General features: G+C 35.8%; 1 protein-coding gene across 7 annotated transcripts in view; it reads left to right on the top strand.

The window, feature by feature from the left end:
* The first annotated feature begins 1736 nt into the window (after positions 1-1736).
* golga4 (golgin A4) overlaps positions 1737-19990 on the top strand; it is an 81414-nt gene continuing 63160 nt past the window's right edge. For 5 of the 7 annotated variants that reach the window (XR_015925727.1, XM_088601485.1, XM_088601483.1 and 2 more), the window contains exons 1-3: positions 1737-1959; positions 12174-12275; positions 18596-18697. Coding sequence is in view for 6 of the 7 variants with exons in the window: in XM_088601485.1 (XP_088457611.1) it covers positions 1882-1959; positions 12174-12275; positions 18596-18697 (282 nt within the window). In the remaining variant the exon portion in view is untranslated. The remainder of the gene's footprint in view (positions 1960-12173; positions 12276-18595; positions 18698-19990) is intronic. The other 2 variants (XM_088601486.1, XM_088601484.1) reach the window with 1 other exon arrangement.

The raw sequence follows: 19990 nt of genomic DNA, 5'->3' as shown, positions 1-19990 counted from the left end.
CCCATTAATTTCCGCTTGAGTCCTCTGGTTCATGTTTCACTGTTAATTTTAACTCCACAGGAGTTGGCTTTGTCAGTACCCTTGAGGATTTGGAAACCTTGAAACAGGTCTCCTCATAGTCTGTTATGGACTAAAATATACAGTATTCCTATTTCAGTGTAAAACATTTCTGCAATCCAGGAATGTGTTTGTGTGCTCCTTCCTGGACATACTCTAATGCATTTTGGGGTATTATGTTTTATATCATAGTGACCAAAAGTGCACACAATATTCTAAACATGTTCTTACAAGTGATTTTTACTATTTTAACTAAATATTCCTTAATTTCAATTCTACAATTTTAATTGTATACAACAAATATTCTGCTTGTCTTGGAAAATTGTGTTTCCACAATCTCTTGAACATGTAAATGATTTGTCTACTTAAAAGGTGGTCCTAATACAGATCCTTGAGGTTCTCCACTAATTTCTCTAATCTGAGGACTTTTGCCTTACCTGTGCTCTCTGTTTTCATATCGACATCAGTTTTATAATTATTTATAAGGAACTTCATCAAATCTTTCTGAAAATCTAAATATACTGTATTGTATGCTTTGTGTATGTTCATTCTTGCTGTGGTTTCTTCAAAGAACTCTAAAATGTTATAACCATAAGGCCTTTGGGAATTTTCATATTATGTGCTTTTAGTATATGTAAAACATCTGCCTTTTCTATAATGATATTATTTAATATAGAATTTTGTCTTTATTCAGCCTGAATCAAGTTAGCAATTTCTTCCTTGAGTAATCACAAGTAAAATATTGATTTAATTATAATCAAACTTTCTTCAACTAATGTTTCCCATTATTATTTCTGAGATATTTTACTCTATCATTTTTTTCTTTTTTCCTGTTACAATACTGAAAAACAAAATTATTTATAATTTACTTTTGCCTCCATTGCAATATGTATTTCTGTCACTCTCTTAGCCTTTCCCCCTTTTTTACCCTTTTGTTCCTATTTTTAATTGTATCCTGTTCTTTTTACATATTTTCAAGTATTTTCTTAATTCTTATATTTTTTCACAACTTAATAAACCATTTGGGCCAGTGATTTCAGACTTTTTAATGTACTTTTGGGATGAATATGTTCTGTGTCTCAAGAAGAATATATTTAAACTGTTACCATTCATTCTCTACTGATGTAATGTTTACAATGTCCTATTCAAATTCTGCTTTTCTTAAGTTATGTCATAGTTCTAAAGTTGTTAACTTTTGAACTTTATCTCAGCAGTTTCAAAATGTACACCAGGGCATAAGATATTATGATGACAGGTCTTTACAGATACTTGCATTTGTTTTCTACACTCTACTCTTGTTGTTTCCAAAGACCAGATCAATACAGACATTCCCTCTAACTTGTATTTTGACAAAACAGAGTAAGGAATTTATGTAAAGAAAATGTAAATTTCCCATGTGGTTGCAACATAGCTATCATATAGTTCATATATATATAGCTATCATATATCATATAGTTGTTTTGTTATTTTTAAAATTAAAACAATATTTTTTAATGTTCAATAAACAAGGTAGAGGAAACTGATTACACTAAATTTGTTTAGGAATATCTGCTTTATTCACCTAGATTTCGCGATGGTTATTAATAAACACAAGCCTTATTAAACGCTTGAATTGTGAAGTACGCTGATCTAACATGTCCTTCTTTGTTTGCCGTAACTATATTTCTCTCTGCTCCACGTCGGCTGCACAGGCGCAGTTTTCGCTTTCACCTGCGGGGAGATGAAAGACGGTGATCTCGAAGATAGAAAGACCGAGGATTAGGGAAAAAAGCACTTTTAATATTTAACATCGATTACTTTTTGACAGTAGCAGCGGCTTGAAATATGTTCAAGAAACTGAAGCAGAAAATTAACGAAGAGCAGTCCCCACAAAGGAATGCGCAGTCTCAGCAGCAGGCCCAGGTACAAGACGAGTTTACTTTCCGAGAGTCTGTTCTGTCGGATGGTTATCAGCTACCGGTGGTTCAGCCTTGGGAATTTAAAGACACACACGAAAATGACATGACATCAATAAAATTAAATCTGATGGCCAGCTGTTAGTTTCCTTGGCTGTCTAAATAAATAAAGGTCAGACAGTTTGTTTATCGTCAAACCAATGATGTCATTTAGTTATTTTTCTTGTAAGTTTCAAAGGTGCATTAGCATTTGATTTATCGAAACCGAGTTTCTAGCGACGTTTGTTTTGCATGTCGCGAAAGATCAGTCAGCCTGAAACTTGTATTTTAGTCGGCTTGCGATATCACTTTCACTCGAGTATTTTTTAAGGATGTTTACTTCAAAGGGGATTAAGTTTCATCTTATGTATGTTTTACTACCCCTTTGAAGATAATTAATTAAAAATCACGATGCACGAAGCATCAAAGCTTTCCGGCAAAATGAGTGATGATAGCCAAACAGTAATTTAATTAACTGAAATTACTGGAGAGAATGGTGTGTAACTAATGCGGAGACGTGTCATTGATAGGTTAGTCATACTTGTGTCACCTGGTTTGCTGGTGACGGCTCTCAGGTGGTAAAAACCGTAAACCAACCGGAGCGATCGACGAAATGATTTAACGTTTTACAGAGGTCACTTTAGTACATTTAGTCTAACTGCCTGTGTTCTGGCTTGGACATTATTAGTTCCTTCTTAATCTTAGCAATGCTATTGAATTGTCGTGTGTATGATGTTGGGTAAACGAGGAACTGTTGGAAAAATCTAGGTCAGCGATCGTAAATGGATCAGAGCATACAGGAAAATGTTCTTCAGGGAGCCCGGGGGGGACAACTGGCTCCCGGTTTTTGTTGTGACAGGTTAATGTAATCCTGACAAATGCGCGATGCGAGTCTCCACGCATTTGAACAAGTATAATATTCTAAAGTGTCTGCTCAAAACGTGTAACAACGCTATCCTAGAAAGCTGTGTTAATTATTTTATTTACTATTGTTAGAAGCCTGTGTCCAATCAACTATAACAATTTTGTTAATCTCAGATTTTAGTACATTTATATACTTAGTATGTACAAGTACATACTTATGCTATACTTCCCTTCACAGTTGGTATCGACCATCTAGTATGTCTTCGTTGACCAAACCACATTTTTCCCTTACACATTGCTTAGTTTGTGGGAAAAAATGCCTTGGAAATATCTGCTTCAGTGTAATTGACAGTCATTTTATTCTGCTGAATTTCTCCTATTTGGATTCCTCTCTCCTCTTGTTTGTTTACGATGGTTTCAAATATACTGCATAATTGGATATCGTAAATATATGATTGTCATTAGTCTTCCAAAATAAAAGGAATCGGCCAAATGAGCTTTTAAGCTTGGCAGAATGCTGTTCTAGCAGTTTTGCAAAGGCTTCTGGGAACTGACTAAGCCTTAAGAGAGCCAGAGAGTTTTAATCTTTATTGGCAAATCATACTAATATATAGTGAAGGATTATTTTAATTATCTGCTTCTTACTTTGGTTGACTTTTAAAACCACTGATTTTTTGTTAACTCCCTTCATGATGTGCATTTGATTAGTTTAAAAGGTCTAAATGTAGTTATCGGGTCCAATTGTTAGAAAAATATCACAAATCTAATTTTTCTCATATGATGAATTCGCATAATACCATCAGTTCCTTTACCGTCATTGTTTCAGGTATATCATGTAAATTTCTGTATGTTTATTTGCTGTGTATGTTTCACAATGTTCAATTTAAACTGTTTAGTTCACCTCTGCCCTTCATATTTTTACATTGGAAAACCATAACACTATACATCTATCTACAGCTAGCTATCAGAGTAATATTCTATTTTTAAAATAATTATATGGTTGAATGGAATGCGTTCTGGTGTTGAAGTTCATAGCTGTAACTTGCAAAGTCAATGTTATCACTCTGGGACACTAGTTTAGTGCTCCCACATGTTCATTTATGAACTGAAAGCAATTTACTGTGCAGCTCAGTGATCATCAGACCCAGCATAACTCTGCAGTACATCACTATTACTATGTTTAGAATAGTGTTCACAAAGTTATTTGGCGTATAAGCTGACAAATTGGGAAGGTGTTAACTAAAGCCATTTTCCTGTGTGATGAAATGGCAATAGAATTGCCAGTATTAAAAAAAAAAAGTTTTTCAGGCAGTTATTTTCAATTCAGAATAAATTGCAGCAAAAACTGATGTGTTATAGGCCTGCTTTTTCTAGCTGCAGAAGTGTCATCGTGTTGTCCTTTGTATTTCACTTGCACACTGAGGTCCAGGACTGACTCTCAATGAGAATTAGATCTTGTCGTCTGTACTCATCAATACATGAGAAAAATGTGCTACCACTGACACGATTTGTACTAACTGTCTCACTTCTTTGGCCAGATCAAGGATAACTACTTTGTGAGTATGGCTGTAAAGTGCAGGTTATGAATGTTTTTGTTAATACTCACGTTTGTTTATGAAATAAGTGGTTATATGTACAAATCAGCCTTCTTTTAAACCGGTTCCTTGACTTGTGTTTTTTTTTTGTGTATATACTCATTATTTAGTTTATAACCCCAAATATAAATCTCATTTACATACTGTTGTCTGCACAATACTCCGGTCTTGGGCTCTGTAGTGGAGAGGGCTTCTCTTTGTCAGTTTAAAACAGAAAACGAACCATTCAAGTAAACCCTAAGGTAACAAAAACAAAGCTTTGAATATTAGTATGCTACAGTCTGTTTCTCATTCCCTGATCCGTCCCAAGCACCCATCCCTAGAGCAGTGCTTCCTGGCCCCTGCTAGGATCTTACATAATATTGCCAAATAAGTATTCTTGCTATGGGCCGCTTTTTTAGCCTAAGCAGTCCTCAGAGGAGGGGGTCCTTCCGAAAGCTGGTCCCTGGTACAGAAAAGCGTGAGAAACACTGCTCTACAGTTTTTGACCTCTTTGTTACTGGGTACTGTACAAATGACCAGAAGACACCACTTGGACCAACACAGAATAGATTGTTTGAAGATCATGGGCAGCTCATGCATATTTACTAGTCTTATGCTGAGTAGTACCCCTAATAGTTTCTGAGGCTCCATCTTTGTGAAAGTGGGCAGAAGGGCTCTGTTTAGGCGTAGCTGGTTTATATTTTTTCTTATCTGGTTATATAACAGTAATCTGGAATGTCATTGAATTTGTTATAGTGTCTCCTTCGCCATAGTAGGCTTTCCCTTTTTGACCTATTATATATTTGTTTTGTTAGAGCAAGAAACCTAAATATTCTATTCCAAAACATTTTTGTCTCATTGACCCTAGTATAATAAGAAAATAAATCTCTAACCAAACAATCATTTTATTAGTAATTCAGAAAACTGTCATTTATGTAATTGATATAATTGATATTTTTGCAATTTACTTTTATATTATTGGAACAGTTACTTTACAAGTGAAATGCAAAGACTTATAGGTGTAAAAATGCTTGTAGTCTCGAATCTAAAGAGGTGTTTGTAATTTTCATTGATGTTCTTATGGAGATATTACTAGAAAAGGAATCTCTCCAGCTATGGTCCTGGTGAGCTCCATTTCAGTTAGTTTTATAGGTCATCTGCTTCTAAAGATTAGCAATTTCTGAAAGCTGTTGATGCATGAAGCAAGTATTCTGTTCAGTGACAAAAACTCTCATTCTGGGGAGCTTAGATTCTGGGAAACTGTTCTATATTTTAAAGCTATAGTAATTTAGTAGTGACCTACTTAATCTGTTGTGCTAGAGCTCTCTTGGACCAGGGGTGAACATCCCTTACTAGAACATATGAAAATAAGATTGGCTAAAAGGTCTCCTTTAATTTGCAACCTTTCTTGCTTATTAAGGAAATTAGTAGCTAAGTAAACTAAACTTTCAACCAGCCTTTTGATAGAAAAAATATTATGTTTCCAGCTATAGATGCAGCCATTTAAAATGCATGAGATGTCATATAGCAACAAGTCTCATGGCATGATATACAGCACATATTGAAATGTTTATCAATTTTATATATTACAGTATGTTAAATATTAATTTAATATTAATAATAAAAGTAGCAATAAAATAGATGCACCTTTGTAGTGTAGAACTACTGAAGCAAATGTGATGTTTATTGCTCCTGATGTGTGAAGAAGCACAAACCAAAGGAGCAATAGTTAATTTACCACCAGATCCTGCAGTTTTTAGTGTTTTATTTGTTGAACCATAAGTAACTCATCCTGTTCTTCAAGTCTGAACTATGTATTAAATGCAAATGTAGAGTCATGTGAAAGAGAAAGTACACACTCTTTCAATTCTATGGTTTTATATATCGGGACATAACAAAAAATAATCTGGTCCTTACCAGGTCCTAAAATTAGGTAAATCTAACCTCACAGCTTCCACTATGTCATTATTTATTTAACAAAAAAATAAGCCAACATGCAGAAGCCATGTGTGCGAAACTAAGTACATCCCTTGATTCATTAACTTGTAGAACCACCTTTAGCAACAATAACTTGAAGTTATCATTTTCTGTATTTTCTGAGTTTTATCAGTTTCTCACATTGTTTTGGAGGAATTTTGGTCCACTCTTCTTTACAACATTGCTTCAGTTCATTGATGTTTGAGGGCATTCGTTTATGCACAGCTTTCTTAAGGTCTCGCCACAGCATGTCAATGTTGTTGAGGTATGGACTTTGACTTGGCCATTCCAACACCTTCATTCTTTTGTTTTTCAGCCATTCAGTTGTAGATTTGCTGGCGTGCTTGGGATCCTGTTGCCTGACCCTGTTTCGGCCAAGCTTTAGCTGTGGGACAGATGGCCTCACATTTGTCTCTAGAATACTTTGGTATAAAGAGGAGTTCATGGTCGACTCGATGACTGCAAGGTGCCCAGGTCCTGTGGCTGCAAAACAAGCCCAAATCATCACCCCTCCACCACCGTGCTTGACAGTTGGTTTGAGGTGCTTGTGGTGATGCGATGTGTTTGGTTTTTGCCAAACATGGCATAGTGCATAATGACCTGACATCTCCACTTTGGTCTCGTCTTTCCAAGGACATTGTTCCATAAAACTTTTGGTTTGTTCAAATGCAACTTTGCAAACCTAAGCTGTGCTGCCATGTTCTTTTTGGAGAGAAGGGGCTTTCTCCTGGCTACCCTTCCATGAAAGCCGTACTTGTTCAGTCTTTTTCTGATCGTACTGTCATGAACTTTAAAATTTAACCAGTTAACCGAGGCCTGTAGATCCCTAGATGTAGCTCTTGGGTTCTTTGCGATTTCTCTGAGCATTATACGGTCTGACCTTGGGGTGAATTTACTGGGACGCCCACTCCTGGGAAGATTGGCAACTGTCTTGAATGTTCTCCATTTGTAAATAATCCTTCTCACTGTAGAATTATATTTTTCAAATTGTTTGGAAATGGCCTTATAACCCTTCCCAGATTGATGAGCAGCAACAATTGCTTCTTTGAGTTCATTGCTGATGTTTTCCTTGGCATGGTGTTAACACACACCTGAATGCTCCAGATCACTAAACTGCCAAACGTTCTGCTTTTATATAGGTGGTCACACTTCCTGATGATCGGCTAATCAAGTGCATTTCTTAATTCCTATGGAAGCGGTGAGGTTGTACTTAATTCTTCTACATGGTTTCTGCATTTTGGCTTGCTTTTTATTGAATAAATAATGACATAGTGAAATCTGTTATGTGTTGTCTGTTATCTGAGCTAGATTTGTCTTATTATAGAAGTTGATGAGGAACAGACGATTGTTATTTATGCCCTGATATGTAAAACCATAGAATTGAAAAAGGGGGTGTACTTTCTTTTTCACATGACTGTATACTCATGCTTAAGAACATGATAGTCAGGTAAAGTATAACTCACTGACTGTCTTATAATATCAAATCCCTCTTTTTTCTGTTTTTTTCTGTTGCATCTCTCCTCCCCCTGTCTCAACCTTTGCACTTGCAGCCCTTGGTAACTTTTCACTCAGAAGGGGTTCCCAGCCTCCTCATCCTCACAGGGGAGAAGGGGGTGGAGGGGGGTTCAGGGAGATGTGAACACCGTTTCCTAACATCACATATCTTTAATCTTTGTTTGTAGTCTTTTTAATGCTACTTTGTTGGTGTAATGGACAATTGAACTAATTATCAATAAAATTACCACCAGATGAATTTTAATAAAAATGTCTTTTCTGTGTAATATCTGATACAGTATGTCTCCAGTAAAACTGGTGATGCACAGTAGTTTCACATAATAGTGAGCTGAACATCCGCTAAATTAAGTTTTGAAGTTTTTTGGTCTAATTTTTACTTTAATTTTGTTTTCATTGGATAGTATATAATTTAACAATGGCAAATTGCAATATCTAAGATTTAAAAGTACTTCTCTGCAATGCAACTTAATGTACAGTACATGATCGATGGTTATTCAAAAAAAACTTATTTTAATTTGGCTCCTGTTTTGTTTTTTTTACTGTACATGTTTGTTTGCTTTAAAATATGATACTGTATGATTTTAAAGCCGATAACCGGTAAATCAGGTTTTCTTTTCCCCTCCTGTGGCTGTATTCACGTTTGCTAACTCTATGGAGGTTCATGCATGTTCTTACTGCATTTCTTATTAGTTATTATTTAAAATACTCTGATATATAAAATTAATAAAAATGTCAATGTAGTATACCTATCATTTATTGTATTTTATTATTAGAAAATTAGTTTTTTATTATGCCCAAGGGGGGGCTTTGTTGATATTTGTGCGTTTGCTGGGAATCAAACCCCACTCTCCTATGTGGCAGGTGGGAATTCTACTGCTGAACTGCCAATGTGTCACTCTGGTTGGATGAGCTAAATTAAAAACTGCAAGTGTTGCTTTTTCCATTTTCTACAAATGTTTATTTTCTATTACAATGATTAAAACAGTGAGTGTTCATGGGAAGTTTAGTTAAAATGAGCACATCAGATAACTACAGCAAATGACCCAGTAAAAAAAATTGATGCAGAAGATGTTTATGAAGAAGGTGGAATACTGCTATGAGCCTTATTTTTTATTTTCGGCTACCAATACCATTTTATAAATATATAATATTTATATTAAGAAATTAATGTTGTTAGTGATGTTCAGAAATGTTATTATACTTTCGTTATTTTTAATTTCAGCCACCAACATTTATTTAACTAAAATACCCAAAATACCAGAATTAGATTTTAATATTTTGTATTAAGTGGTTTCACTAACATCTAATGCACCATAAGTGCCACTTGTTGATCTTCTCTGGGCAGTGAAAAGTTAAATTTGCCAAGCCGAATCATACTACAGTACAGTGCACCTAGCTTACCACAGACACAAGTTTTGATGTGCATTTTAAATGGCTGTATCTGTATGTAAACAATACTTTTCAGTTCTCCCTCCTTCATTTTGTTTGTAATTATGACATGGTATCATTGTTTCACTACAGGATATGAAATTATCTCCTATTCTGATTTTATATACTTAAATCAAGCCTGCTCTTTTCTAGACTGAAGATGTTTATCCTCCTTTTTTTTGCTATGATAACCAAAATTGAACAGAATAGAACAAAAATATTCTAAATTACGTAGCCTTTTTCCACAATACATGCCTTTTGCTATATACCCAAGCAAATATATTTTATGTATTCTGTTTGCTTTATCATTGCTTTCGCACCTTGCCTTACATAGAATAATCTCTAATCTTCAACATATGTTACAGTTACTACATTTTACTAAATTTAGTTTTTGGTTTAATTAGGTTGTGCAACAATGTGTTCATTGCTTTGCCTCATTGTTATAAAGCTTTTGCTTTATGTCACATAACCTTTCAGCTGCTGAGTGTGAATTGCATGAAGATAACCTGATTGTATTCGTACATGTTGACCATATGTTTCAAAGGATGTCAAGCTTGGAAGATACATTTGTGTCTTAGTCCTGAAACTGAGTGTTTTTTTTTTAAATCCAAACAATGCGTAATCTCAAAGAAAATTTAGTCCATACCAATGTTAGACACACCTTGAGCAAATCAGGTGAAGAAAAGGAGCAGCCAGTTATAGCTATCTTAAACAGTGTAAAAGGTAACCAATTCATATCCTGTAGACTCAGATAAGAGTTTTCATTTTTTTTAATAATTAAACACAACTTTATTGGATTTTAAGGGATTATGCCAGAGAGAGTAGTAGTAATAATAATAATAATAATAATAATAATAATAATAATAATAATAATAAAAATTGCTTGCACTAATATAACACTTTTCTGGATACTCCACTGAAAATGCTTTGCAGGTAATGGGGACTCCCCTTCACCACCAACAAGTTGCAGCATCCACCTGGATGAAGCAGCAGCAGCCACAGTGCGCCAGAACACTCACTACACATCACCTATTAGTATAGAGGAGAACAGAGTAATGAAGCCCATTCATATATGGAGGTTATTAGGAGGCCATGATTGGTAAGGGCCAATGGGAAATTTGGCCAGGAAACCGGGGTTACACCCCACTCTTTTTGAGAAACTCCCTGGGATTTTTATTGATCGCAGAGAGTCAGGACCTCGGTTTCATCTGAAGGACAGTGCCTTTTTTTTTACAGTGCAGTGTCCCTGTCACTATACTGAGGCATTAGGACCCACATAGGCAGCAAGGAGAGTGCCACCTGCTGCCCCCACTAACACCTCTTCCAGCAACAACTTTTAAGTTTTCCCAGGAGGTCTCCCATACTGGTACTGACAAGGATCATGCCTACTTCGCTTCATTGGGTTGCCAGTTGTAAGTTGCAGGTTGATATGGCTGCTGGCTTCAAGTAAAGCAAGAAGCTTGACCTGAAATACAACACTGTGTGCCTTTTTGAATATAATAGTTCTTACTGTAGTGCCTCAAGAAAAGAGTTCAGAATACTTAAAGGTGAATGGTCAGTGGTCTACATCTTGCTCAAGAATGAGACCTAAGGGAAATTATGAAGAAGTATACTCATGACTGGACATAAATTGCATTTATTTGCATGTTGTAGTGAGTGTGGGGAGTTAATTATCCTTGTTGTTGAAGTGGACTCCCTGACTTCCATCAGAGTACATCTGAATTATATTCTCTGATCAGTAGGAATACATATCTACACAGGCAGGATAGGAAGAGTGTCCTTTTTTCTGAAGTTTTTATATATCCACTATTAAGTAGATTTTTCTTAAAACATTTTCCAAAACACAGCAAGTAAGTGGAGACATGCACTCAACAAAGATTATCACCACTTAGAAATAATTCATATTAAAGCGAGACATGTAAAACAATGCACATGATAAAAACTTTATCAGGGTGTAGATAAACATATCTGGTAGGTACAGGAGAGCACTTCCATTGAGAACCTAGGAGTCTAGATTCCTGCAAGTAGGATATCACAGCTTTTTAGCTGTCAACCCAGAAGGTATAGCAATATTTTTCAGAAGGAAAAAAACATTCCATCCATTTTCTAACCGCTTTATTAAATACAAGGTCGTGGTGGAGCCAAAGACTATCCCGGCAAGCAGCAGATTTAAAGCAGGATACATCATAGACAAAATACCAGTTCATTGCAGGGCAGACACAGACATGTACACACGTACACCAAGGCTGGCTCACCCTGAAGACAGTTAGCCTACCAGTATGTGTTTTGACTGTGGGTGGAAACCAGAGCACCTGAAGATAAAGCATGTGAACATACAAACTCCACACAGTCTTTACAGTATTCTGCATTTAAAAGTAAATTCAGTATCAAAAGTTGACCACGAATTCTTCATTATGGGTTGAAACTCAAGGGCAGTGCTGCCAATTGACATAGTTATAGCTTTGATTAAATTTAATTCATGGGAGGAACCAAAAAATGTGATCTTAGTCTTATCAGCTAAGGTCCAAATATTTATCCTCCCAGCTTTTTATTTTTAGAAATGTATTCAGGGAGAGACCTTATGTTATGCAGGCATAAGGAATAAATGACAAGCAATGTTATTTATACAGATTAGTATAATTTAAATTAAGTGGAATTTTTCAATTACCCAACAAATACATTACATATATAATATATGAAGTTATTATTTGTTTTAAGGGGTCTTCAATTCTGGCCCCGATGTGTTGAATCAGTAGACTGGTAGTGAGCTGGCCTGAAGGAATGTCTTTGAGTTATCAGTAAGCATCTGTCATCCCTGCAGAACCCTGCCGTCCCCACAGCGCCACCTGCAGGCTCTCGAGGACGTACCTCGTCCCTCACACTCCGGCAGGATGAAAGCACCATCTCTCCTGATGACAGAGAGGTAAGCTTCTCCAAGCTGCACATGGCTTCTTGTCTTTTTCTATGCTTCTATTTGATTAAAAATATTCCATTGCCTCTTACCGTGACTTAGACCATTACTTATGAAACACTGTCTTGAAAAGCTTTGCTTTAAGTTATTCAGTGGAAACTGTTGGAAACGCTGAGATTTTGGAATTGTGGTAAATACATTTTTGATTAGTTTTTTTAAGTTCAACTATTCTGTTTAGCTTCCAGATGAACTAGTAAAAGCTTTAGGTTTTAGCTGCACAATGTCTTGCAATTAAAATAACTTACTAAATCAAAACTGACACTGAGAGAAGTGGTGGCCAGGATCTCTGCAGTGATACAGTATAAAAATGAACTGTGATAATGCATTAGTAATGGCTGTTTGCAGTTTGCACTAATGGAGTTGCTAAGGGTTTCAGGCAAATTAGAAAAAACAATTAACAGGCGAGCATGAAAGGTGAGTGACTTTGCAGTGCCTGTTACAAGCTATAAGCTGGACAAGCTAGAATTTTTTTAACAGACTCCTTCTCCACAAAATGTGTATTTCAGCTAAAGCCATTGTCCTGCTTACTGGGATGTCCAGAGGTTGTTGACCAATGATATATTGAATATGTATTGGTGCTCAAAAATTACAGTCATAATACTGTCTAGCTCATGTTTTTGTACATGTTTTCTTGAATGAGTGTTTACAATAGAAATCATAACATTACTGATCATTTCTATAGTTCAGTAATTCTTTTTAATATAGATCGCTTGTGATAATGGCATTTTAAGTTTAGATTGCCTTTGGCATCTAAACGCATTAGGAGTACTGTATAAATAAAAAATAATACTGGTAATACAAGGTAATGATCCAGTGGAAGGAACCTGATGCTTGTGCATCTTTTGCATCTTTGCAAATCCCTTTAGAGTATAATGCTTCTAAGTTTAGCAACTCAAACAGCCATTTTTTAAGTGGATCTAATGGCAGTATTGTTTTTAAGAATAGCAAAGGTTATGTGATCATTATTTTAAATGTTGTTTAGATATGTGACTTTCTATTGGAATCAATCCAGAAAAGCATTTAGTACATATTTAGTATATATTATTCAGAATTCAACACAGCTCAACACCATTGTTTATGCTGTCTGATTTTCAGACAACTGATGCTGTTTTTGACTGATGTATTTCCTAAAGAACGTATCCTACCTAGGTGAGAGTATAGACTCAGGTCTTAGTGGGACTAAGTGGCTTTCTGATAACGAATGGATGAATTTGACTTCTGGAACACAAGCAGGTTGAAATCATCTATTTTGATAAATTCCATAATCTTGTAGTCCTGTATTTTGTCTTGCACATTTTGTAGTCTTTAGATGAAATTGCTTTGCAGTTGTCTGTAACTTTATTATATGCTCAACACATTTAATAAAATAGTTATCCCAAATAGTGTAGGTTCTTTTTTTAGCTGGAGTGTAAATTAATAATATATTCTAGGTCTGGATGTCATTTTCTAGTAATCAGATTTTGTGCAATTCTTAGCAAAGATAATAACTTTATTATTCGGTTTTAGAATAAAATGGGGAAAAACAACAAAGCAGAGTGTTGACAAAATTACTTATTTCCTCTCTCACTTTCATCTGTTATCATAGATTGCACTATATAGCCTCAGAGCTTAGGGTAGTTGATATAGTGCATAATATAGTATAAGGTCCTTGCTAATTACTTTTGTAAGTTTAGTGGATTGGGCAAATTAAACTAAAGTCTAAAGTAAGCTTAGAACCACTCTGAGGTCAAAAGTCACAGTTTTAAACCTTTTCCAGCTTCTGTTTTACTAGGATGTTTGATTGGTATTGGATGCCTGAAAGTGTTGAATTACTTTTTCTTTAGAAACGTGTTCCAAGTTCTGTCTTTGAAGTTTACATTCAAGACAGATGAAACCTTGTTTGTTTAAATTTTGGTGACATGTAATGCAGAAATTGGGAATGATCAACTGATTTTTGACCTCAGCTTTTCACATGTATGAACCAAGAGATACCACTCAAAGATATATCCTGATGTTTTCACAATTTGCTGTCCTGGTTTTTATTGCCTGTTTCAGTTTCTTTGAAACCTAGACAATTTAACCTAACACAGAGCTCACCTTTACAAAGTCTTCAACTCCTGAGATCTGAACCATTCAAAGACTGTAGCAAAACTGACTTTCTTGATCTATATACCTGGAAATTGTCTCTACATTTTAAATTGTTGAGGTGGTTCTGAAAGTTTTGATTTTTACAGTTTAATTGCTAAGATTGTTGTTTGTATAACTTATAATATCTCAGCAGTGGTAATATATCTGATTTCAAGGACCCAGGGGGTTTCTATTTGCATCTAGTGTATCATCAAGATTTTGTGCTTGATTTGTTTTGCCTGGACTTTATTCCTTTGGGTTTATCACTTGAATGCTGATGGACAGAGGAATGGAGAATAAAAATACTGTAATTGATGGATTCCTCCAAGCGGTAGTCTTTTATGCATTGAAAAAAACTGTGAGGCTCATTAGCCTGATTCCACACTAAGGAACGGCCACTTATGTCTATTTAACTGGGTGAACTTTATAAAATCCAAATATTCTTTTTTAATTTCTTCTTCTATTGATTAACAACAAGACATCAAAATGTTTCCTTTTCAGTGTATTCAATTGCAAACACAAAAACAGCTAGTCAGTCTTTCTTTTACCAGGACCTAAGAATTTTGGAAAAGTTTTGGGAAGAGAGGCCTGAACAGGCAGTACTTTGAATTACATGAAATTGGCACATGTGGATGTAAAGTTTTACTGTTGTTGCGAAAGGAGGCAGCAGATGGAATATTTCAGCAGCTGAACTTGATCGGATACACTGGAGCTTATGCCCCGCAAGGCATGTCTTTAGATGTGTCAGGTCTGTCAGTTCTGCAATTCAAAATGCACGGAGTAAGCTGCGTTAAAACGCGGTAGGCATGGTGCATCATACCGCGTTATACCGCATTTTAATTGAATTATGATAAAGGTATCCGGGAGCACCTTGTAAAACCACTAGGTGGAGCTAATAAAGCTTAACGTCTCATGTACAGCATTTGAGCTGTCACCAGAAAACCCCCGGTTTCGAATCCCGGTCACTGCAGAGGGACAATCTTTTTCCAATTAAGAATTTAAGTTGTATACTCTTTAGACTTTTAGTAATTTTAAACTGTGTCTTACAGCATGTTAATCATTAAACATTAAAAAGTCAATATATTTTATAAAAGCAAGATTGCTTTCATTGCCTTCATCATAAATATTTTATGCATCAAAGTCTTTAACTTCGTAACTTAGTGGGTTCTGGTTTTAACATGCTTTGTTCTAACATTATTAAGCTTATATTGTACTTCATAAAAAGCTATAATGGTTTTATCTTTTTCTAAGAATACATAGTAAGAACATTGCTTGCTGTTATTGTAAAAAGATAAATGTTGTAGTGATTTAACATCATTTGATAGTTATATGAATATGGAATCTTGTAACTAAGCAGCTAAAATATCACAGGTGGACATTTTTGGAAAAATGTTGACATCCGTTTCTTTTAAGTTTAAAAAACTTTTGTACTTGTAGTGGTAATGGACAAAGCACTGCACCCAGTGGTTCAAAGCGCGATCAGAGTATTACTTTCAGTTTGTTTCTTGAATACATAAAAATACATAAAAATAGTCCACTATTATAGCTTGTTGTTGGATCTGGTGTGAATTTATGTATCTGGATATATTAAGTGATGGTATTGTGATTAAGGATTTATTTGCGAAATTCTTTAAGTTAAACAAAGGAGGGAAGAAGGGTTATAAATTGTATAAAAAGGGAAAGGGAGGGGGGGTGCTCTCCTTGACAGCTGACACTCCTCCATACACTTTTTTAATAGCCTTGCAAATGCGTTCACACTGTAGGATATGCACTCAACGCACCACAGGTGTCACATTTACTGTACACGTCAAACCAGTTGCTTTCCGTTTTCTCCATAGCCTCCGCTTTATCGTTTATACAGTATACCTATTCCAGAGACATTTTCATTGTCGATAACTATGCAGGGAGAGCATGTAGATTCCAAAACACTCTACGGCAGCAGAAGTGAGCAATTACCTGCACGAAAATGAATGTGTTCCCAAAAGCATATACTGTACAGTTATCGCAACAGTTGCAAACATTCCCGATACATAACCACGTTATGTACTCTACATTGTTCTATTTTGTCTGTCAGTGAAAAAAATGACTGAGGGCACTTTTCCTTCCCATCAGGTTGTTTTAAAAACAAAATCGCTCTTAATGGGCTAATCCTTCAGTCAGTCTCTCTGATGCAATGCGTCAGCTGGTCAGGTGACTGAGGGTGACTGACATTATTTCCCACTGCATTCTGGGGAATGTAGTTTTGACAAGACCCTCCATCTTGTCTCCATCAATCACTCTCTCAAAATTCATCATGTGTGTATGAGTCAAATTAAAAATAAAACATGTTTACAAAGAAAGTGGATTACAGTAAAGTTGAGAATGCATGATTAGCAACACGGGGTCATTGTTATGATTTCTCTATTATCATCAAATCCCTCAACTCGTTCACTTGTAGTTATTTTGGAAACATTTTGACCTGTTCCTTTTAACTACATTGCTGTCGATATTGTAGCAATAAGACAAAATGAAACGCTTGGAGTTTGTAATGTAGGGCGCTCTGAGCAAGTTAAACTTTGATGCAGGACAAATAAATGTAATTCCCACAAGCTGTACTGTAGTGGCAGTACAGTAGCAGTTTGAAATTATTTGTCGTTATTAATAAATCACTTAGCTTCGAACATGTTGTGATATTTAGAAATATAAAAAATGTCAATATACTGTCCATAATATTTGCTATTTCAGTTTTTCAAAGAACTGTTTATTTGTTAAAAGAAATCTCATGGTGACAGCTGGGTTCGAACCCCGACCTCCAGCATGCAAGTCACATGCCTAAGCCATTGCACCACACACTTAATCACAGGTGAATGAGTTCAACTGATGCAGACATTTACAACGAAAGTCTACTACTGTGATAAGCTGAGCTACAGTATATGCATATAATTATATCATTATTATTTTCTTTAGAAACGTGATTCCATATTATATTCCCTATTAATCAAGTTATAAAAAGTATGCATTTTTTACTGCGATAACGAGCACAAATATTCATAGAAAATGTTAAAACATTATAACTTTTTATGGCATATATAAACTTAATATAGTCAGAAGGAACACGTAAAAACTTTTCCAAAATAACCACAGTATGTAACTGAATGAAAGACTTTGAATCCTAAAATGTTTAGGAAGAAAGTGGAATACTGGTGTGTATTTTTATATTTAAACTACAGCCATATACAGTTTACATGTTTATTTTCCTCAATTAATTTTCGTTTATGACCTTCAGACACGTTATGCTCCTCTTCTTTTTATGCTCAGCTACTAAAATTTCCCTTTAGTTGTAAAATTCCATATAAGTATTCAATATTTAGTGTATTAAAACATGCACAGTAAGAGATTAAATGATTAAACTGTTTCACTAACAACCAATGCACCACGAGTGCCCCTGTCGGTCATTTTGGCCAGCCAATCACGTACTGCGGTACAACAGGGCGAACTGTGGATAATTTTGCGCAGTACGGGGTTGTACCGTACATTTTGAATGGCTGCATCCGTAAGTTTCTGTAGCTCAGATCAGAAGATAATTGAACTGCAGCACAGAACACTACAGCTGCCTTTTCATTTGGTCAAAGGGATTTAAAAATCTTCAGTCACTTCAGTCCTTCATCAGCTGATACGGTCAGTGGCCTCCTGCAGTTATTACTGTTGACTTGTGATGAGACTCAGATAGCTGTTCTCAGAATGGGAGAAGATGCATTGTATTGACAGAAGAAAAGTACTTACAATGTTACACTGAATTAACAGGCATTCTATACTAATGAAAAGGATAAGCCTTAATGTTTTTGAACCACTTGATTGATTTTGCAGGTTTTTTGTAGTTCTTAAACATGTTTTCCTGCTTCTTTCCATCTTCAGAACATCTAGGTTTTTCTGATCTATTTTATAACTTGTGAACTAAGAAATAGAAGAGGCATTCAATTGGTGAGGACAAACAAGTAAATCTAGGTACTTTTTCTGGGAATCACTGTTTTGTTTATTTTTCTTTTTTCCATGAAAGCCTTGAGCATCTCATCAGTGGTTAGTTTTGGAGTTGAATACCTTCTTCTGTACAATTTCGTGTTTTTTTTGTTTTCTCATTGCTCTTTGTTTCCCTCTTCCCACCCTGCTAATTGCACTGACTGAGGCAGCTGCTAGCCGGGATGATAGCAGAGCCTGCTTTTCTGTCTGAATATACTATCTTTGCTCTGGACCATACCAAACGACCTAAAGCGACTCAGATTGCCAGTGTGGTGAGTCCCCACCCCCCAACCTTGCCCCACCCTCTCCAGCGATGCCTTATGGTGGGGTAGGAGAGCCCTTGTAGCTAAATTTTAAAAAACTCACTGCTTGCAACCTGCTCCTTTCTCTATCTCTCTTACTCCAAGGCATCTCACCTCTCTAACCCTGCACTAAACCTGATGGACCAGTATGTAAATAAAAGAAAAACGAAAGTACCTTAGTGCTTGTGTGCTTTTTGCAGTTTGCTGGTTTATATTTTGCTATTCCTTTACTGTGTGGCATAGCTAAAGGAATGAATGTCTCCCTGTGCTCTTAGTAACCTCGCCACCCCGCGATCCTTCAAAAAAACATTTTCTAGGGTTCTCCCTCTGATGTCCCTTGTGCTGGAATTGTGTTTTTTGTGACACTCCCCCTTCACAGTCAGAGAGCAGAGCTTAGCACTTTGGACAGAGATTGGCCTCTTTTTTAATTTTCTCCACAAAGCTCTGGGTTTGCATCATAGATCAATTGTACATGTCAAGTAGGAATGTAGATCTCTGGAGAGAAAATATCTGCAGGACCTATGACACATTAATTACTACAAAGTAATATTTTGGAAGCGCTCAAAACCTATCTACAGGTATTTTTGCCAGATCAAAGCCTTAAATTGAGTGAAACAGTACAAAATGTTAGCTTTTGCTCTTTTCTGTTACTTCATATTGGCAAGATTTGTGAACTATGCACTTTATTATAATAAAGTTTTGTTACAATGTGTTTATCACACCCAATCTTGAAGTCCACCTTACAAAAGACATCTTGATATACTCTATAACAGTAAGCACTTCTCAACATTTAGGTTTTTATTTCAAAATCACGAATGGTGAATGCAGTGCCCTTCATTTTCTCATTGAAGACCTGTGGAATTGTTTTACCTAATCAATTTCATGCCATGAAAATTAAACTTTGAGACTAGTATGAAGGGAATTTAAATTCTTTTGACATGTTTTTGTGAACATTTGCAGTCTTTGCGCTTAGTGCCTGGGTAACATTTGGCTGTAGCAAACCTGAGCTTGGGTAATTCATTGTTCAATCTCAGGGTGTGACCTATTAGTCTGTGCCGATCTTTCTGACATGCAAGACAAACCTGTAACAGAGCCATTCACCGGTGGAATTTTAGGAATCCAGTCTACACTTTCTGCCTTCACAAGGTTATTAAAGGCACACAAGCTGTTTAAGTAGTGATTTCCCAACAAAACATGAAATATATTACAATCATGAGTTTGATAAAGACTTGAGTAAAAAAAACTGTTTAATTTTAGTGCTTG

The sequence above is a fragment of the Lepisosteus platostomus genome, chromosome 12 (genome assembly GCF_059453375.1).
Source record: "Lepisosteus platostomus isolate fLepPlt1 chromosome 12, fLepPlt1.hap1, whole genome shotgun sequence".
Taxonomy (NCBI): domain Eukaryota; kingdom Metazoa; phylum Chordata; class Actinopteri; order Semionotiformes; family Lepisosteidae; genus Lepisosteus; species Lepisosteus platostomus.
This window is presented reverse-complemented; position numbering and strand designations above follow the sequence as displayed.